Raw genomic sequence first — 22,142 nt, forward strand, 5'->3', positions numbered from 1 at the left:
GTCATCTGCCATGGTAAATATACTAGATAAGAAATACATTTCACAATTATATCCTTAAGAAAAATTTCCATGCACTCTCATTTTATTTTCTATTTTGGAAAGAATTCCCTGGGAGAGAACATACCGTTCCTAAGAGTAACCTGGGTAGCTAGCAGCCATCCAAATACTAAAATCTCAGTCAGATATGAAAACTAGAAACCCTCTGCCTGGCTTCCCACTTTAAAGGACTGTCCCTTCACCTTCATTAGTAATGTGCCAGGGGTCTCCAGATAGAGAGCAGAGCTTCAAGAGACCCTGGTCATCTTCAAGACCATCCCTCCTCCGCAAATGAGGAAACCAAGCCTGGAAAGATGAAAGGACTTGCCCAAACTCACACTGCTAGTTGATGGCAGAACCGGGCCTAGAATCCAGGTATTTTGTTCAGTGTTCTTTTAAGTAGTTTTCTTCTTCAGCTTTAAAACTCTGTAAAAAATAACTATGTGTGTGAATCTTTTAATCAAACAATGCTTGGGTATGAATCCAGACTCATAATCAGTTAAGCGGGAAAGGTCAAAGAAATTATATAGTTAAAACTCATGAAGGCCAATGAGAAGTTGATGTTTAACCACCTCCATGAAAATTTAAATCAACCGCTTAAAAACCACTCCAAATCTTCAATTAATTCCCTGCTTAAGAGGCCAAGTAGGCGAGAGATAACCCCTTCCAGCACAAACACAATTATCTGTAAATTGGTTCTCTCTATATGTACATGTCTATGTATATCTGTCCTGTCTCCAGAAACAGTAGTAACTGGCACAAATACTGAAAAAACAAAGACGAGGTGGGCAGGGCAATACAGTAGGCACAGACAGTCAGAGGCCCACATTCTGCTCTGTAATATAACTGCACTGTGCCAGTCACTGCCACAAAAATACTTGATCAGTAACTACAAAATGCACATTTACATGTGTAGTACATTTAAATGATGGGTAATGTAAAATAATAAAGATGATGTACTTTAGTCACATGGCTGTTGTAAAAGAATGTCTAGGTAAAATATAATATTTAAAAAGTAAAGTTTAGCCCTGGCCAGTTTTGCTCAGCGGTTAGAGCATCGGCCTGCGGTCCAGAGACCCGGGTTCGGTTCCCGCTAAGGGCACTTGTGTGGGTGACAACCACTCGATGTGTCCCTTTCAGGTCAATGTTTCTCTCTCTCTCTCTTCCCCTCTCTCCCTCCCATTCTATCTGAACAAAAAATGGAAAAAAAAAATGTCCTCGGGTGAGGATTAAAAAAAAAGTAAAGTTTAATGATACTTAATTAGCAAGACCTTTCACAAGAATTTTAGATGTGAATCCAACGGTTAACTGATGCAGCCAATATGGAAACCAGTATGGAGTTTCCTCAAAAAATTAAGTAACTGCTATTTGACCCAGAGACCCCACTTCTAGTAATATAACCTAAGAAGCCTGAAACACCAATCAGAAAGAATATATGTACCCCCATGTTCATAGCAGCACTATTTACAATAGCTAAGATCTGGAAATAGCCCAAGTGTCCATCAGGAGACGAATGGATAAAAAAGCTGTGGTACATACACACAATGGAGTACTATGCAGCTATAAGAAAGACCTCTTATCCTTTGAAATGACATGGAGGGACTTGGAAAGTATTATCCTAAGTGAAACAAGCCAAGCAGAAAAAGACAAATACCACATGATCTCACTTATTTATGGGATATAATGCACATAACCATCTGAGGAATAGGGTAGACCCAGAAACATGGAAGTAGGGTACAGACTGACAATCCCCAGAAGAAGGGGGGCAGGGGGGAGAGATAAACCACAGAACTTATATGCATGTATGCATGAACAATGGACATGGACAACAAAGCTGGGGATGGGATGGGGGGATGGGGAGGAGGGTGTCAATGGGGTAAAAAAAGAAGAAACATCTGTAACAAAAATAAAATTTTAAATATAAACTAAAAATAATTAATTAATTAACAAAGGAAAACAAAAAAAGAAACATAATGAGGTTAATAATGCTCATTATGACCTCAAAACTAGACGCAAGCAAGCGGAAAACTTATAAGCACTATAGTGACTGCACACAGCACTGCTGCCACCATCTCCTTGTCGAAGAAGGGCAGAGATAAAAAAAAAGAAAGAAAAAAGAAAGAATATATGCACCCCTATGTTCATAGCAGCGCTACTTACAATAGCTACGATCTGGAAACAGCCTATGTCCATCAATAGATGAGTGGATAAAAAAAAGCTGTGGTACATATACACAATGGAGTATTATGCAGCTGTAAGAAAGATCTTTTACTCTTTGAAAAAGCATGGAGGGACTTCGAGATTATTATAAACAAAATAAGCCAGAGAAAGACAACTAACACATGATCTCATTTATATGTGGAATCTAATGAACAAAATAAACTAACACACAAAATAGATCCAGAGACATGGGAGCATGGAACAGACTGATGAATCTGAGGGAAGGGGGAAAAGTGAGGCAGGAAGAGATTAACCAAAGAACTTAAAGAATATATGTATAACTCATGGACACAGACAATAGTGCAGTGAAGGCCGGGGGTGGGGTGGGGGCAGGAGCAGGGTGGAGGGGGTCAATGGGGAAAAATGGGGGGGTGGGACATCTGTAATACTTTCAACAATAAAGACTAAAAATTTTTTAAATGTAAATAATGTATTCTCACCAAGGGAAGGCTACCATCATGGCAGGCTATACAAGTAATGGTGCTGTAGTAGCTGGAACAGAAAAATGGGGGAGAACTGCATGGTGGTCTAGGCATGAACATTTGAAATAATGTGCATTAAAGCAGTCAGGAACATATTTATGCTGTGACTGGCGAATTATTTGTGGCAAAAAGTAATGTTTTTTGAATTTTATTAGTTGAACAGGTTTTATTTAGTTTAGAAATGTTTTGGTTTATAATTTTAGGAGGACTATAGGCATAAAGAGTTTGTGTCTAGTTTCATGCTTGTATATAAACATCATAATTTTAAAAGAATTTTAGATATGAACCCAACCTCCATATTTTAGTTAACTTTAGAACTTATTTCAAATTATTCTTTCCAAATTAAAATAACATACAAAATAGGACAATCAGTAAATTTTTACTGGCTAAGAATAATTTCAATTAAACATTTTTATTAAGTTGTAAATGAAGAAACTAAAAATAGGGAAATGTAAACTGTTCCAACATTTTAAGCCTCTAGTTATCACAAGGGGTGTTAAAAAAGGAATTTAATCACTTTAAATCCCAATTACAACACAACAGTTTATTTTACTGGTGTTGGATATGAGGATCTTCTGAGATAAAAATTCTGTAAGTTTTGCCTGGCCAGTGTGGTTCAGTGGATTGAGCATCATCCCATGGACTGAGAGGTCCCAGTTCAATTCCCAGCCAGGGCATATGTCAGGGTTGCAGGCTCAATCCCCAGTAGAGGGCCTGCAGGAGGCAGGAGGCAGGAGGCAGGAGGCAGTCTATTGATGTTTCTCCCTTACATCAATGTTTCTATTTCTCTCTCCAAAAAAAAATCAATAAAAACATATTTTTAAAAATTCTATGCCCTGGCCAGTTTGGCTCAGCGGTTAGAGCATTGGCCCGTGGACCAAGGAGATCCAGGTTTGATTCCACCCAAAGGCATGTACCTCGGTTGGGTTCGTCCCTGGCCCGGTTGGGGTTGTGCGGGTGGCAGCCAGTCAATGTGTCTCTCTCACATTGATGTTCGTCTCGCTCTTTCCCCCCCTCCACTCTGTCTGAAGATAAATGTAAAAATATCCTTAGGTGAGGATTAAAAAGAATAATAATAAAAATAAATAAAAATTATACACATTTTTACTAACTAAACCAGATTGAGTGTCACAATTCTATGTGCCACATAGCCATTTTAGATGATGGGAAGAGGACCGGGGAAAAGGCTCTGCATTTTGCAAGAGTAGAGTACTGATATCCTGCGTAAAACTGTAGACCTGAGAGTATATGCCTTATAAAACTTATGCACAGAAATTTATCAAAATGAAAATCAGTGCTGCAGGAAAATTTAAGAACCAAAATAAGATTTTCATTACTTGCTTTTCTACAAATTATTCAGTTTATTAATTCAAGAGCAATTCTTTAAAGACTACCAAGCTGATGCCCCAATCTCACTACCTCATTTCAACTACACTGCACTTAATAGTGGTAGCTCTTCCATCTAGATAGGCACTGCCATCTAGTGGCAATTTTTTACCTGTAATTTTAAGATATTTGACAAGAGTTTGGGGAAAGCAGGAGGGGCTAGAAGTGGGGAGAAGGGGGGCTAATGGAGGAAAAGGGGGGGGACATCTGTAATACTTTCAACAATAAAAATTTAAAAAAATAAAAAGAGCCCTGGCCGGTTTGGCTCAGCGGTTGGAGTGTCGGCCTGCGGTCCTGAGAGACCCGGGTTCGGTTGCCGCTAAGGGCGCGTACCTCGGCTGCAGTTTGTCCCCGGCCCTGGTCGGTTGTGCGGGTGGCGGCCACTCGATGTGTTCCTTTCGCATCGATGTTTCTCTCTCTCTCTCTGTTCCTCTCTCTCCCTCCCACTCTACCTGAACAAAAAATGGAAAAATGTCCTCGGGTGAGGATAAAAAAAATAAATAAATAAATAAATAAATAAATAATAAAAAGATACTTTGACCCAGCTCTGGTAACAAATAGTAGACGCTAATGGTTTGTCAAACAGTCATTTTATCAAGTAATAAATCCATTTGGTACACAAATTCCATGTCACTTGTCAAACTACTATCAACAGGAAAAAAAAAAGTTAAAACATGAAAACAAAAATAAAACTCTTATGTGTTATACTAACTACTTTGCAGTCAATCTCTTTTGATATCCCCATTCACTCTGGATTACCCAGTGATGATGGCACATGAATAAAGCACCAAAGAACTGCATACTTCTAAAGGCAATGATGAAATATAATCCTCAATTGAAGATGATGATCTGGGTCACTATCAAGTATATTCCTCCCTGTCTTCCTTCTAAGTTCTTGAACATGTCCTACCAAAACATCAATTAGCATGAAAGTAAAAAACGAACTCCTAAAGAATACCTTCCTGCCCTAGCCAGTTTTGCTCAGCGGTTAGAGCATCAGCCCGCGCAGACCAAAGAGTCATGGGTTTGATTCCAGCCAAGGGCATGTACCTCAGCTGTGATTCGTCCCCAGCCCTAGTCAGGGTCCTGCGGGAGGCAACCAATCAATGTGTCTCTCTCACATTGATGTCTCTCTATCTCTCTCTCCCCCCTCTCCCTCCGTTGCACTCTATTTAAAGATAAATGGAAAAAATATCCTCAGGTAAGGATTAAGAAAATAATAATAAAGTAAAATAAAAAGAATACCTTCCTATAATATTATAAATAAAACAGCAAGAATTATTTACAACATTTATCTTAGAAGTGGAAACTAAAAATTAAAGTTAGGATTAGAATTAGAAATATATTTCCTTCGAGGTATTGTTACATGATGTGGTCAAAGCTAGTAAGAATATGAAACCACTATCACCTGGGATTCCATAACCTTTAATAAGTTCAAGAACTTCCCAAACTTTTTCAAAACATGGCACACACAGAAAATGATAATATCTGCACACACACTCGTTAAAAAATGCAAGAGACTGCTCTCAGCTGGACCCCCAATGGCTGAAGAGATCCATTATTTTATTCACAGTCAATGGAAACCTGTGGACTAACGGGTCAAATCTATGAACGTATGAATGGAAAAATGCTGACAAGCACTAACATCACTTTAATTCTTTGGAATGTTCTTAGAATTCTGGAGCTAAGATCACAAAAATTACTTTGGTCTTCTATGACAATATTCAGGAAAGAGGTTCTCTCTCTTGCCGAACATTCCTCCAGTGGTAGAGACCCCACTCTAAGAAAACAATGATGCTAATCTCTCAGTAAGTCAAACTAACGTGAGAGGGTCAAACTGATCTCCTTGGCTACCCAAGACCAAAGCTATAAAGCTGAGCAGTGTGTGTTTTAACCCCACAGAACAACTCTCATGTGCCTGGGCACTATTTTTATTTTTTTCTTTATTTCATTTTATTTTTTTCCATTACCATTTATCCTCCCTATACCCTCTTTCAATCGCCACCCACCCTCTTCCTTCCTGGGCACAATTTTTAGGTTATTACCTTGGCTGTCTTTCTCCGTTTAGAAAAAAAAAGAACTTTTCCACAAGCTTCTCTTCCCCAAATTGGAGAAACCATGTTTTTAACTTTAATTGAGTTATTTCAAATCACAAATTCAGAGACATGTAAACATGCAGTCCAATCCCACCCCCGAGCCAGGGGAAAGGGGAGAGGATTCATTCTGATATTTGTGGTTCCAAAAAAGTTGTAATATTATGCTTGGAACGCACAAAACCAGCTATTAACTTCTTGCTACTATAACAAATAATAACAGTTCAGTCCAGGTTACTGTGACCTCTGACAGATCAAGGACACAAGTTATTTTCTCCTTTTGTGATTACAGCACATTGCAAGACACATTTTGCCTTTTAATAAATGTCCTGGTACTCCAAGTTTCAATTTCAATTCATGTAATTTCAAGTCTGTCAAAAGAGCCAATAAACAAATATTGAATTACATTTTGTTGGATTTTTCAAACCCTCAAACTCCAGACTATAAAAACATCTTCAGTGTCTCCCACCCCAACCACCCAGCTACTTTTCCATATACCACAGGCCACCCATAGATACAAAGCCAGGGGTGAAGCTGACATGGTCTACTTGGAGCCAGTGGACAGGAGGGCGATGAGACCGGATGAAGCACTTATGGACAGAATATAGTTCCTGTAAGAATTTAATGTTAAGGAAAAATTAAGAACCCACAATTCGTTTTTCAACAAAACAAAGCGAGCCCATCTCTTTGGAATGTACTGCTTCCCTCCTGACACTGTCTAATGACATGATATGTAGTCCTGTTGCCTGAAAACACAATTTACAAGACAAAAGACTATAAAGAACATTCACAGAAATGTGTGCAATTTTAAAAAAACAACTGAGACAGAAACCTAGAACACATGATCACCAACAAAAGACACCCAAATTCCATTTAACCTTCAGAAGAGCTGATCAAAGAATATGGGGAGGAAGAAGAGACTGCCCTTCCTCTCTTCCCTCTCCATCAGTGTACACAGTGGGCCTGTAAAACTAAGGAGGTTCTGAAAGTTCGCAGCTACTCCTAGCCTCAGGACTGGACTGTTTGGGACAGTAATTTCAGAAGATACAAGTTCAAGGGTGTCATATTTTATTACATCAAAATCTCCAACTATTCAAAATTTGGCTGCACATTCCTGGATAACACCTTTAATAAATTACCTTAACAAGAGAAGGTTGATGCTTGCCCAAAAGTTCAATTTAAGAGCAGCTTGAAACACTGTTAAGATATTATGAAATGTGCCTATTTAACTACACTGGCTATCCACCCAACCCCAAAGTCCCAAAGTATCAGTAGACACATGGCTTACACGAGGAACTATCCATGAAAGCAAGTTTGCTTTTGCTTCTTAGAACTCTCTTTTTAAACAGGCAGGTATACATAATCATCTATGTGAGACTATTTGTTGTTATTTATAACGAAGTCATAATTTATAAACTTGAAAGAATTTTATAGCCAACTCAAAGCCCTTATTTTATTTTTTGCATTTATCTTCAGATAGAGCAGGAGAGAGAGAGTGGGAAAGAGAGAGAAACATCGATGTGAGACACTTCAAGTGGCTGCCACCCACATGACCCCAACCGGGGCAGGAACAAACCACAACTGAGGTACATGCCCTTAGTGGAAACTAAACCCGGGATTCTCTGGTCCGGGGGCTGATGCTCTAACTACTGAGCCAAACCGGCCAGGGCCCAAAGCCCTTATTTTAAATGTTCAGAAACTTCCCTAAGGTCACAGTGCTGTTTAATAGACCGACTCCTTGTACAAAACCAAAACAGTAGAAAAAACATAATCAACCTTTAAAAGGATACACTGTGGGGTTGAAGTTCTTCAATATAAAGAAGGATGCAACAATGACCAAGACCAGGAATAGGGTGTTGTTATAGAAGATGGAAAATGTTGTAGCTTCATAATCAGCAACTTCATTCTTCTTCCACAAGATTCTATCAACACAGAAACAAGTCAATTAAGTTTATGTTTTACAATTTTTAAATACCACGTGGTTCTAGTTCATTGTGAACTAAGTTTTTCCTTCAGTATTTCTGAGCAGAATGTGTTTTTAACATTGAATTTAGTCAGTTAGCACTGTCCCTTTTTCTACTGAAAAAAGGTATTTTATTCTATTGATGAAGAAAACAGTTGCTGGGTAAGTTACCTTTTCACCCAGGCAGTCAGGGCTTGAAGAGAGGTAGTGATTAATTGCAACTGGCTTAATTTCTCTAGGTCCTCACCTAAAACTAACTTCATCGGCAGCAGGAGCCTGATAGAGCTTCCTTGAATGTTGGCTGGCTTGAGACTCTCGACCCAACAGATATCAGCCTTCAATATTGCACCTTAATACAATCCCAAAGACAAAAACTAGCTGTGGTCTCACAAAAGCAGGCTTGTAATATGTAATTCAAATAAAAAATCTGCTTTATCGTTAGGAGGATTTAACTTTTGTAAAACCACTTACTCTTTATCCATATTTTATTAACTTACTAGTACTTTATCAACCTTTTCTCTTACCTCTTCACATGGGTAACAGAAAGTTCAAGGGTGCCCGTGCATAAGGGAATCTTTACTCCTCTTGGTTAATAACTTTGTAAAGCAGTTTTTAAAGCATTAGGTTGTGACCCATTAGTGGGACCTGAAATTGAGTGGATTCAATGCTCATGGAAAATAACAGTGGGTTGAAGTCAGCAGGGATTATTGTTTGCTTTTTAATGTTTTTATTTTTCAGTGACATTCAATATTATATTAGTTTCAGAAGCACAGTACAGTGGTTAGACATTTATATAACCTACAAAGTGGTCCCCTCGATAAGCCTGGCATCCATATATAATTACAATAATTTACACTATATTCACTAAGCTGTATTTCACATCCCTGAGACTATTCTGTAACTGCCAATTTGTACTTCTTAACTCCTTCACCTTTTTCACTCAGACATCCCATCCTCCTCCTTTCTGGCAACCAATAGTCTGTTCTTGTATCTGTGAGTCTGTTTCTGTATTCTTTATTTGGCTTAGATTCCACATTATTTCACTTAGCATAATACACTCTAGGTCCATCCATGTTCTTGCAAATGATAAAACTTTTTTTTTTTATGTCCAAGTAATACTTCATTTTATATACGCACTATATCGTCTTTATCCATTTGTCTTTTGATTGGAGTATTTAATCCACTTACATTTAAAGTAATTATTGATAGGTATGTAGCTATTACCATTTTATTTTGTTTTCTTAATTGTTATTGTAGTTCTACATTCCTTTCTTATTCTCTTGCTCTCTTCTCTTGTATGTTGATGACTTTTTGTAGTGTTACCTTTGGCTTCATTTCTCTTTATTTTGTGTATATCTCTCATAGATTTTTGGTTTGCAGTTACCATGTGCTTCATATAGACTGCTATAAATATAGCTTGGTGTACGTGTGTGTGTGTGTGTGTGTGTGTGTACACCAAGCTATGTTTATAGCAGTCTATTTTTTTAAAATTATGATTTCATTGAATTTTTTTTTTTTAAGAGAGGAAGGGAAAGGGTGAGAGAGAGGGGAACCTCAATTAGTTGCCTCCTGTACACACCCCAACCAGGGTTGGAACCCACAACCTGGGTATGTGCCCTAAATGGGAATCAAACCTTTTGGTGCATGGGACAACACTCAACCAACTGAGCCACACTAGCCAGGTCTACAGCAGTCTATTTTAGGCTGATGGTCACTTAAGTTTGAACACATTCTAAAATCACTACCATTTTTACTCCCCCCCACCCCCAACAAGTTTATGTTTTTGTCAATATTTTTTACTTATTTTGTGTATGTCCCTTAATTTACCATCGTAATTACACATGATTTTCCACTTTTAACCTTTGGTCTAGCTTTAGTGTCAGTTAATTCACTACTTTTATATGTTTTGTCAATGAGACTTTTTTTCTTGCTATATTTTCATTTTCGTGTTTTTTCCTTCATCTTATGGAAGTCCCTTTACCATCTATTGTACTGGTTTGGTGGTGAACTCCTTCAGCTTTTTCTTATCTCATTTAAAAAATAAATATAATAGCTCAGACAGTGTTGCTCAGTGGCTGAGCGTCGGCTCCTGCACCAGGAGGTCACCGGTTCGATTCCCAGTCAGGGCACGTGCCCAGGCTGTGGGCCAAATCCCCAGTGGGGGACATGCAGGAGGCAGCCAATAAATCTTCTCTCTCATCGATGTCTCTCTCTCTCCCTCTCACTCTAAAATCAACAAAGGGAAAAAAATTAAAAATACAATAGGAAAGACCAGGAAAATAGCTAGTGCACCACACATGGTAGAGTAATTACTATTTTACAAAACATTACATGCATGTATGTGTGAGTGTATTTGGTGAAAAAGTAAAATTTGTTTCTTATTGTGGGTCATTATCAAAAAGTTGAAAGCCATCGCCATTGATGCTTTGTCCTGCCCACCACCACCAAATACACTACTCTGGGGCCAGATGATACCCTCCATGGATCCTACGGACACCACTATGGCTAGTGTTTAACGTCACTGGAAGCTGCCATGCTTTATTCATCAAATGTTCTAATCCAAGTCAACAAGCATGGCTATCGAGGAGCCAAATGAAGAGTATTAGCACCTCATCTCCATCATTAGAAATTTTCAATCTCTAACATATTTCCTTAATTCTATGAATACCACTAACTTAATATATCTCAGATTTACTATAAGCTTGGAGAAGGGAAGGGTATTATATTCAAAGCAGCCATCAACTAAATAACACAGCTCCTGATTTTAGAGAAGTTTAAATGTACATTTTAAAAATATATATGACTTGGTATGGGAGGAGATACATTATACCATTGTAACACTGAGTGATTGAAGAAAACACCAGCTCAGAAAGATACATAGACCCAACATGGTTTAATACTAGAAACCACAGAACAATTGCCTCTGGTTTTAAGACTCTGGCACAAGACCCAATAAAGAGAGGTTCCTTTACTAGCATGCCTTTGCTAAGGATGATTAATTATCCCACCTACATCACAGCCCTTCTCCCTAACTCCATGTCATGCCCTCAATCAAGAACCATCTTGAAAACAGTTTTGATGAAAGTAACAGCTCAATCCTTTAGGTTACCCCACCTCCCAATATGACCATGTGTTACATCAGTGGATACAGTCAGGACTATCTAACAGCTTTTAGAACTTTTACTAGTCCACGCATATCCTGGTTCATTTTGAAAGAAATTAGGACTCCCAAGTGACCTCATCAGCAATGGTTCTGCCAAAGCTTCACTGTTAGGAAATCTAGTTTGAGAGAGCACTTCCCAAGGAGCCATTTTTCCAAGGAGCATTTCCTACAACAGAAAAGTTGAGACCAAACTCAACAACTGTTACAATCAGATCATGATAAATGACAGATCACTGGTAAGTCAGGGAGAAATAATACTCACACCCTGGGGCACATATTAATAAACCTCTGATTTCCACTGCTAATTTCATCCTCGAATGGATGGCAAAGCAGTTTCAAAGTAGCAGGCAGTACATACTCCAAATGACTATAGATGGGAGTTTTGATATGCATCTCAGCAAAGAGGTGCTGATAAGCCTTTTCTTAAATCAAATCTGTCCTTTGAAGAAGAAAAACATTAGATCATAATGGGAGTTTTGGTCTCAGTATCCAGAGTAAGTCATAAGTACAGACCTGGGTACAATGGTATCCAATGTGGCTTTTGTGAGAGAAATACAAAACAAATAACAGCACAAATTTCTACGATAACAAGAATAGAAATTTTACACTCTTCTGACATTCTGCATTTTATGTATCAATCAAACCTCCATTTTATCTTTTGAAATATCTGGTCCAGCCAATGGCACAGAGGTTTCATTTCCAATTCCCACTCTGATCCATTGGTAGTGACTGAACACCCCTCACTGAGAAAAATTCTGAGACACATTCCAAAATCTAGAACAAGTGGTAGACCAAATTAGGCAAGTCTTCAGTGGAGAGATGAGACCCACTTACTATCTCTTATATAATTAACCACCTGAAACCTACAACATTGTTTATAACAAGCATTTTGAAACTGGGTAACCATAATATGCACTCCAATTTAAGAAATATTCTAATAAATATAATTCAATAAAAAGTTTTTTAAAAAGTGTTCTACATTCTCTAACCTCCATCCCTATGCAAAAATTTGCAATCAAGCCCAGAGACATGGAAGTAGGGAACAGACTGACAAACCAGAAGGGGGGGGGGGGGAATGTTGGGGGAGGGTAAAAAGAGATAAACAAAAGAACTTATATGCATATATGCATAACCAATGGACACAGACAGCAATACTGTGAAGGTGGAGTTGGGCCAGGAGTGGGGAGGAGGGTGTCAATGGGGGAAAATGGAGGGACATCTGTAATGAAATAAATATTTTTTTTAAAAAACTGGAGATCAAATATACAGCATAGTGATTATAGGTAATAATGTGCTGTATATTTTAAAATTGGTTTAAGAGTAGATCTTAAAATTTCTCATCATTAGAAAAAAGTCTGTAACTGTGTGATAATGGATATTAACTAGATGTATTATGATGATCATTCTGAAATACAAATACTGAATCATATTGTACACCGGAACAAATGTAATGTTACCATCAATTATCTCTCAATAAAAAGGTAACAACAACAAAAAAAAACCCATCATCAGTTGTGTGGGGGGAAAAAACTGCAATCCGAAAGCTATGCAGCCAGAGCTCACTAAAGCTGCTCTCTGAAAAAAGGCCCTCACTGTCATTTTAGTACTGTGCTTTCCGTTTTATAAAGGATCCAAAGGAGATAACCACTTCAATAATGTTTTGGTGCCTTTCCAAAACCACTATAGAAGACATTGTTCATTAAGTTACTCGGTGTCCCTTAAATAAGGATCCACTTGAGCAAGTCCTTCCAGATTCAGTGCCAGGAAAGTTTCTTTTCAGGAGGACTCACACACTGCTTCTCATAGGCCAATGAAAGCAGCATGACCTCAGATGCTTCCCCTGACACTGGGAAGATCAGAGCTAAGTTTAGTGCTCTACTGCTGTAACTAACTCTGAGTTCCTTGTTCATCCACTTCTTAGTTTTAAGTGGTTTCTGAATTTTTAAAATTGTCTTGCTTTGTTTTATATGCACTTTAATATTGCAAGTTAATTCTTTCTGGAGCAAAGTGGGATAAGAATTCCATTTCACAAACCACTTTGTAGATACTAAAACCTAAAATCAACACAACTCTAGGAAGATAAATAATCCAATTAAAATGGGCAGCGGACCTGAATAGACATTTCTCCAAAAAGGACATACAAATGGCCAAGAGACATATGAAAAAATGTTCAATGTCACTAATCATCAGAGAGATGCAAATTAAAACAACAATGAGGTATCACCTCACACCTGTCAGAATGGCTGCCATCAACAAATCATCAAACAAGTGCTGGCGAGGGTGAGGAGAAAAAGGGACTCTAGCCCTGGCCGGTTTGGCTCAGCGGTTAGAGCGTCGGCCTGCGGTACAGAGAGACCCGGGTTTGGTTCCCGCTAAGGGCACGTACTTCGGTTGCAGTTTGTCCCCGACCCTGGTTGGTTGTGCAGGTGGCAGCCACTCGATGTGTCCCTTCACGTCGATGTTTCTCTCTCTCTCTCTTCCTCTCTCTCCCTCCCGCTCTATCTGAACAAAAAATAGAAAAATGTCCTCGGGGGAGGGAGGGAGGGAGGGAGGGAGGGAGGGAGGGAGGGAGGGAGGAAGGAAGGAAGGAAGGAAGGAAGGAAGGAAGGAAGGAAGGAAGGAAGGAAGGAAGGAAGGAAGGAAAGAAGGAAAGAAAGAAAGAAGGAAAGAAGAAGGAAGGAAGGAAGGAAGGAAGGAAGGAAGGAAGGAAGGAAGGAAGGAAGGAAAGAAAGAAAGAAAGAAAGAAAGAAAGAAAGAAAGAAAGAAAGAAAGAAAGAAAGAAAGAAAGAAAGAAAGAAAGAAAGAAAGAGGGACTCTAGTACACTGCTGGTGGGAATGCAGACTATTGCAGCCACTGTGGAAAACACTATGATATTGCCTCAGAAAATTAAAAAATGGAACTGCCATTTGACCCAGTGATTCCACTTCTGGGAATATATCCCAAGAAGTCTGAAAAACCAATCAAAAAGAATACATGCACTCTTATGTTCACAGCAGCACTATTAACAATAGCTAAGGTCTGGAAACAGCCCAGTGTCCATCAGCAGATGAGTGGATAAAAAAAAAGCTGTGGTACATAGTATACACAATGGAATACTATGCAGCTGTAAGAAAGATCCCTTACCCTGAGACGAAATGAAGGGACCTAGAGAGTATTATGCTAAGGAAATAAGCCAATCAGAGAAAGACAAATATCACATGATCTCACCTATTCATGGACTATAATGAACAAAATAAGCTGATGAACAAAACAGATCCAGAGATATGGAATTAGGGAACAGATGGACAAACCTCAGAGGGAAGAGAGGTGGGGCTGGGGACAGAAGAGATAAACCAAAGAACTTATATGCATATATGCAAAACCAATGGATACAGAAAACAATATGGTGAAGGTGGGTGGGGAGGCAGGAGCAGGGAGGAGAGTATCAAAAAGGGAAAAAGGAGAGACATCTGTAATAAAAATAATAATAATAAATTCAGTACTAAAAAAAAGATTCATGAAAACAACCTTGATTCATGACTCTATTCAACCATCTGGCAACTCTGGAACAGAAGTTGACTCAATCATTCAGAGATTTCCGCTACTCAGATGTCAGACTGCTTATTAACCCTTCTAGGAGCAGTTAATAGGAAAAATTGGGGTGGGGGCCAAGGCTAAATGTGTCACAGGATTGTGCAACAGGAGAAAAACTGAGCTTTTCCCCAAAGCAGATAACCCAGAGGGGAAGCTCAGTAACAGACATGACACCACCAAAAAATGCTCACACACGGCACAATGTAAACTCTTCAGTCCCAGAGGGGTTAGGTGATAAATTCACCTTCAGCACCAGACAAAACTCTGCAGCAAAGCACTAGAAAGTACAAGCCAGACAGCTTGCATTTTATCAAGGCTTTACCACACACTAACCTAGGGCCTTGGGCAAGTTACTCAAGCTTTCTATACCCCAGTTTCCGGAGGTGTAAGATGGAGATAATAGTGCCTACCTCTTAGGGTTCTTCAGAGAAATAAATGAACTGTACAGCTCAAAGGAAAGTATCTGGTAGTAATAAAACTCAAAAAGTCAGTTATTCCCACTACTACCTCTTCTACAATACCAATGTTTGCCTCACACAATTCCTACATCCGAATTATCTAAGCAGACATCAAAAACATATTTTCTACAAAGTACCCCCTCCTTTTGGGATTACCACAAACACTTTAAATAAGGAGTCAAACCTTTCATCTTTTTCCTTCCGAGACATCTTTCTATTATCAGCTTCAGAAAGTTTTCGAGTCACTTCCTTGGAAACGGCATCTTCCCTCTTCTGTGCTACTCTGGAAGGAAAAGAAAAAGTTTTTCCACATGCTCCAGGAAGGAAGATCACTCTCAGAAACACTCTGTACTCATATTTTGTATTGGCAACTGTATAATACTTCACATTTCAAGAAAATAAACTGTACAGAAAGTTCCAAGTTTATTACACTGTTCAGTACTAGCCAAAAGAGAGGGAGTTCAAGAAACTTCCAAGATGTTGTTGTGTGTTTTGATTTCTCCTTAAAAGGGAGAATTTTCCAGTTTATGTATTTATTATGGAAATAGAGGTCAAACGCTATCTGCACAATTTAGTTATAAATCCATTTTGTTTTAGCCTATAATTTAATTGTTCAATAAATAAATTTGACAAGGCATTAGCAAATGATATATGACTTTAATTCCAGTAAATAACAGGAGAGAAAACTAGGCTTAACAAAACAAAAGGGCCCTAGTCGGTTTGGCTCAGTGGTTAGAGCATTGGCCTGCGGTCCAGAGAGACCTGGGTTTGGTTCCCGCTAAGGGCGTGTACCTTGGTTGCAGTTTGTCCCCAGCCCTGGTTGGTCGTGCGGGTGGCAGCCACTCGATGTGTCCCTTTCACATCAATGTTTCTCTCTCTCTCTCTCCTTCCCACTCCACTTGAACAAAAAATTGAAAAAAAAAATGTCCTCGGGTGAGGATAAAAAAAAAAAAGGGGGAGTATCTTACAGTGATGCTTTTTACTCCACTGCAAAGGACAATTTCACTAAAAAGAAATAATATTACATGGTCAGGGACTGACCACACACCACTTTCAGTTACATGAACCACTGGTTGAGGGTTTCACAAAAGATGATATGGAATAAGCCAGAAAAGGCTGGAAGTGATATTCACGATAGTCAGATCAAAATCTTCAGTGACAAGTCAGATAAAGAAAAAAAATTAATGTATACCCATCAAAAAATCTATATGGTGAATTTTATCAGATGGGGTTGCTAGTGAAAGAGAGGATAAAATTTAAACTATGATGAAATACAAGAATTCTCCCAAAGACTATGACATTTAAATTTAACATCATGTATTTTTCACAATATATGAGAAACTTATTAGCCATAAATACAGAAGAAAAAGTAAGAACTATCAAAGCAACATGTAACAATTACCTACATAGTCCCACTATGAAAACATTTCACATGATACTGAGATGTATCAAAAGCAACAGGATGTAGAACACAGAGGCACAAATCTGTTCACTTATGTTCAATTAATCAATCCCTTGAGACTATGCTATACTTAGTTCTGGTTAATAGACAAAAAAATTGGAGAAATAAGGATGGCTTCCTGAAAAAAAAAAAAAAACAGCCGAAGATCATTCAAGGCAATAGTTTTCAACCTTTCTTTAACCACAAGAGCTTCTAGGATAACAAATTTAGCACAAATTCTGTCTGGTTTTACCTGTTTCCATCTCTATTTCACCTAAGAACCAAGTTAGAATCAACAAACCCTTTAGTCAGTTTCAACTAATGTGTTTTTCTACAAATTGATAACAGGAGGGAGAAAAATCAATTTGTCTAAGAAAAACAGATGAAAGGAAATTAAGTTCTGAAACCTAAAGAAAAAGGCAGCTAATATACTTTTTTCTCCAAAAATCCAACTTCACCTGACTCATTATGTAGAAGTTCTGCTCCTCAAGGCAGAGATTTATCTCTGCACCTCTCTAGCAGATCAGGCACCTGGTAAGTGTTTCTGAACGCCTAAGACCACTCTTTGCTAAGAAAATCCAATTGAAAATAAATGCACCTGGCTTACAGCAGAAACCTTTCTTAGCTAAACAGAGGGAAACACACACACATACACACACACGGCTCAACTGTCAGAACACAGGAATAAACTATTTTCAAGAGTTGGTTATCTCTAAGCATCCTTAGGACAAACAGTAGAATCATCTGTTCACATTAACAAATCTTCCTGAAGAGACCCAACCAGACAAATAGTTATTTTCTCTTCTAGGTCTAAAATTCTATGTTCGACCACCACACTGCAGGTTTATTAGAACTCAAGAAGAAGCCCTACCCTCCTTCTAAAGGATCTTAGAAAATAAACCTCACTCAGCACTGAATACTGTAAAAAACACAGAAGTCACTCCAGTGACTCAGTATTCAGCCAACTGTTTTTCTACTATTATATTTTTTTTACATCAGTATATCAGAACCATTCCAGAATTAAAAAACAAAAATACCTATTTAATGTCTTAAACACATCTTTGCAAACATTTTTTAAGTCATGACAATTTCAAAACAAAATTCCTAAGGGCTCTCTTACCCCCAACCTCTCTAATACTACACATAAACATATACTATGTGCCAGACATTATGCTCATCATGTCACACATAGTATCGAATTTAATCCTCAACATCCAATTAGGTACCATTAGTATCCCCATTTTACAGTTCAGGTACCTGAAGTCTACAAATGTAAAATGTAGGCCCCCGGTTATACAGTTAAGAGCAACAGAACTAGGACTGAAATCCAAACTGTCAACTTGGAGTTATCTTCCCTCTATTACTAATACCTATCCACACTCAGCATCTCCCTTAGGCTCTGAGCTTTAACCTTCTTGCGTATCTGTTAAGAGTTTCAATGTCAGTGACAACATTTAATATTAAACCAAAACTACAAGTGAAAAATAATTCCACTGACAGCATCTATTAAATCAGTAATCCGTTTAAATTTTTACTGAACTAAATGTACTGCTAACTGTTGTAAGGAATATAAAAAAAAAAGATATAGCACTTGTCCTCAAGAAATACAAAGTAGAAATGAGATGGTAAAAAGAACATGATTTTGATTTTTTAAAAAGTGAATGAGAAAAAGAACAAGAGAAAGGCTAAGTCTCAATGGCACTGAGTTCCAAGGGGATCACAAAGGATGGGCTGGGCAAGATGCCCACTTTTGAGCTTCACTATCTGCAGATGGCCATGCCTCACAAGAAAGACAGCCCAGAACAGCAGAGGCTGAATTCTGGAATGGTAGTTGGTGAAGAGGGAATGCCACGCAGAATGATGAGAAAGGTGACCTGATCACTCTACTGGTCTAGCAGAACTGCCACCACTCACAAGCTGAGCTCCTATGGGTACAGAATAGCAGTAGAGAAGCTGCTGAGGCCATTTTCAGCTGCCGAGGCTATTAAGTCCTTTCAATAAGTGTCCGTTAACTGAAATCACTTCACTTTGTTTCTATTCCTTGTCACCAGAAAGACCCTAACATAGGAACAACAAACTTAGAAAGGATTTCTCTGGAAAAGATTCCTAAGTCTTGAAATAAAAGACATGTATGAATGGAAATGAAGACAATTCTAAATGAGGGAGGGCATAAGACACTTTCAAAGGATGACAAGAAGGCTGATAAGACTAAGGTTCAATGCTGAAAGATGAGGCCATACTGGGAGGCAGATGAGCTGCATACCAGGAGCCTGGAGGAATTTAGCTTTAAAACACTTAGAAAAGAGAAGGCCATGGTGACTTTTAAGTAAGAAAGTAACAGGATAAAAATGATGGCCAATATGTATGAATACATGTTCTTAATCCCATAAAGCAAGAATAATACCTGTAGTTCTCATGAATGATATAAGGATTACATTATGTGCTTTTACCATGCATAGAAGGGAGGGCCCCAAACTTTTGTTAAAAGACTAGATGGAGACTTGGATTGCTATAGCAATCCAAGCAAAACTAGTATCCAAACTAGAGTGGGAACTATGGAAATGAAAAGACAAACTGCACATAAAGCATGCTGGTACTTCGAGTCTCAACAAAATTTCAATTGCCTTTAAGAAGGTATTTCCAAAGAAATGTGGCACCAAGAAGGTTCCATTAAGCAAGCAGAGAAATATCCTGCTATCCTGAATCAAGTATCAAAGTGTGCATGAAAGAAACTTAAAAGGGTATCTTTTCCAATTAAACATTAACTTATACCTGCTTCCCATGAGGACCACCTTAAATTTTTACTATTCCCCCACATATTAACCTTTATGAAATCAAAGTATATAAGTGCTTATAATTAAAAGTTGTGTGGCTTGTATTTTCTTCCCCAAAAGCTATCATTAAAATAATAATATACTTTATAATATGTGTGATCTTTAAATAGAAGAAATATGATAATCTTTTACATTTTCATATACTCATAATAAAAAGTGTAATTAGCATTAAAAATGTTAGTTTAACAAGACCATTTTTTTCACATCCAAAAATGAACATGGAGAGCCCAGAACAATTCCATATGCTTCTGAAAGGTTAACTTACTTGGTGAGTTTTGTTTTTCTGATTAAACCCCATGATTAAGGATAGTGCTTAAGTGTTCTAATTCCACCCTCAAAACCTACTTTCATAGTAGTGTCAGAAGTAGAGTCTCTGCTTCAAGTAAGTTAACAATTCTTCATAACATTAAGGTGCCTTCCCCCAAAACACAGATACATATATATTTCAAACGAATGCTTACTGAAACCAACACAAATGGTCTTTAAGAAGACACCCTACTATATAAAAATGCATCATACTTTGACTTGAGAAATATACTTACTTGTGCTTGAGAACAAATTTCACATTTTTGTAGGCAAAGGCTACCAAATAAGTGCTTACTAGGGTCATCACGCTATACAGAACAGCAGACTGAATAAGATCCATATGCCATATTCGCCAGTATAACCCTGAAAATTAGAGGGGGCGGGGGCAGAAAAAGAAACATTACGACCCAGTTACAAAAGCCTGCTGGATTAAGTATAGGTAAGTCTGGTAAAATATAGTCTAGGTCAGGAAATCCACTATAGTATATGCAGACTTCAGAAGTGGGATACCCAGTAAAAACTATCAGGGTTACCCAATTCAGAACACTTGAAAAACAATCTTCCAGATGCGATTTCTGCTTCTAAAATGAGAACTCTAGCTCAACAAAATCACAATTTAGGCTTCAAATTTCATTCATCAGGGTACTATTAAGTTAAATACAGACCACGCCAAAATGCCACGCGCAGTCCTAAGCCAGTTTACGTGCTGACGTGGCTGTTCTCCGAAATAAAAGCATGCTCAGTGCAGCCAGTGAGCCACAGGGCTTCACCCCACGTTAACTGCACTGTGAGTTTTATAAAGCTGAAAGACAAAACAAACCTGGATTTGACCGCCTGACAACAGTGTAGCAGTGTGAGAGAGGAAATTCAAATTCGGGAAACCTGGGCCCTAAAAACAACTTTGGCCAAGTCTGCAAAATTTTTCCATCCAAGTGAGAATTGCCCTAATAGGATGGTTAAAAAATTTTAACCAAGGTAAATCGCTGGCTCTTGCCACTGGACCAAACTCGCTCATTAAATTAGGAAAATGATGCTCAGCAGTGAAAAAAAATCCACGGAAACCTACACTTTTAATTCAGTGCGAGAGTTCATGGGAACCTCCCCCATCTTTAATTCATTAGTTTCTCCAAAATAAGTAATGATGTAAGTTTAAGATCTCACAACGGCAAACGACAGTTGGGGGGTGCGGGGGAAGAGAGCAGGCTCTATGCAGGGAAGTCAGCACCCGACCTTAACCAGGATGTGTTTAAATACAGAGTCGGGCTGCCATCCCAGTACTGGCGAACACCATCTCCGCGACTGGGGCCCGGGAACCACTGTACTTCTGCAACGCGCCACAAGTGACTTTGCTGGGATGCCGCCCTCCACTACCCCACACGAGAACTGTGGGGGCGGCAGGCTCCGTGCTCCCCCGAGCTCAGGGCGAGCGGGGAGAGCGCGAGCCGAGGGCCCAGCGCGAGCCGAGGGCCCAGCGCTCGCTCGCGCCGGTGCGCCGGCCACTGCCACGTCCCCGCCCAGCCCGGCCCGGCCCGCCGGCGTCCTCCCTCCCCGCCCGCTCCCAGCGCTCACAGATGGGGATGGCGGACACGATGAAGGCGTTCCCAAAGAACAGTGCGGAGGACTTGGCCGAGAGGTTGCGACTGAAATCCTGAAGGAGCAGGTCTTCCTCGGACTGCTGCTTGGAGCCGCCTTTGGGAGCCATGGTGGAGCCGGAGCCGCGAGCCAGGAGGCCGAGGCAGGCGCGAGGCCGAGGCAGGCGCGAGGCCGGGCAGAGGCCTCTGGCTCCGCCCCCACGGCCGCCTAATCCGCTAACGACTCGTCAGCCCTGCGCGCGGAGCAAGCTTCTCCACAATTGGTCCGCCCGGCGCTGCCCCGGCCTGATTGGGCGAGCCGGCCAGAGTTCCGCGTTCCTGGCCCGCCCCTTGACGCGTGGGCTTCCAAAAGAAGGCTGGGGTTTGTAGTTAAGCGGGTGCTTTTGAAAAAAAATTAACAAAACTTTATTGACATTCCACTTATCGAGCTTCTGATAGACTGACGCTTTCCTAGTCTGGAATTCCAAAGTAAGAACTTCTGGCCTCGCGTAATACAGTCACTCATTCTACTAGTGGTTAGTACCTTCTCTGTGTACCCAGGCTGGGGCGTAGGAGGAGGAAGAGGAGAAAGGTAAGTATAGCAGCTAACACGTG

At 39.4% G+C, this 22,142-nt stretch overlaps 1 protein-coding gene across 3 annotated transcripts; it reads right to left on the reverse strand.

Moving 5' to 3' along the window:
• Positions 1-355: 355 nt before the first annotated feature.
• SSR3 (signal sequence receptor subunit 3) lies at positions 356-21,704 on the reverse strand. 3 transcript variants are annotated; one of them, XM_036242906.1, is made up of 6 exons: positions 21,526-21,704; positions 20,193-20,319; positions 15,560-15,658; positions 8,008-8,139; positions 6,757-6,828; positions 356-462 (listed from the first exon to the last, which is right to left on the reverse strand). In XM_036242906.1, exons 1-5 carry the CDS (start codon positions 21,656-21,658, stop codon positions 6,762-6,764), a joined length of 558 nt encoding a protein of 185 aa, XP_036098799.1. In that variant the 5' UTR covers positions 21,659-21,704; the 3' UTR covers positions 356-462; positions 6,757-6,761. The 3 variants fall into 3 exon arrangements, with proteins under 3 accessions (XP_036098799.1, XP_036098800.1, XP_036098798.1); XM_036242907.1 differs by lacking the exon at positions 356-462 and adding an exon at positions 2,727-2,748; XM_036242905.1 differs by lacking the exon at positions 356-462 and having other exon boundaries at positions 5,468-6,828.
• Between the last annotated feature and the right edge of the window lie 438 nt (positions 21,705-22,142).

Source organism: Molossus molossus, unplaced genomic scaffold, assembly GCF_014108415.1.
Source record: "Molossus molossus isolate mMolMol1 unplaced genomic scaffold, mMolMol1.p scaffold_m16_p_5, whole genome shotgun sequence".
In the NCBI taxonomy this organism is placed as follows: domain Eukaryota; kingdom Metazoa; phylum Chordata; class Mammalia; order Chiroptera; family Molossidae; genus Molossus; species Molossus molossus.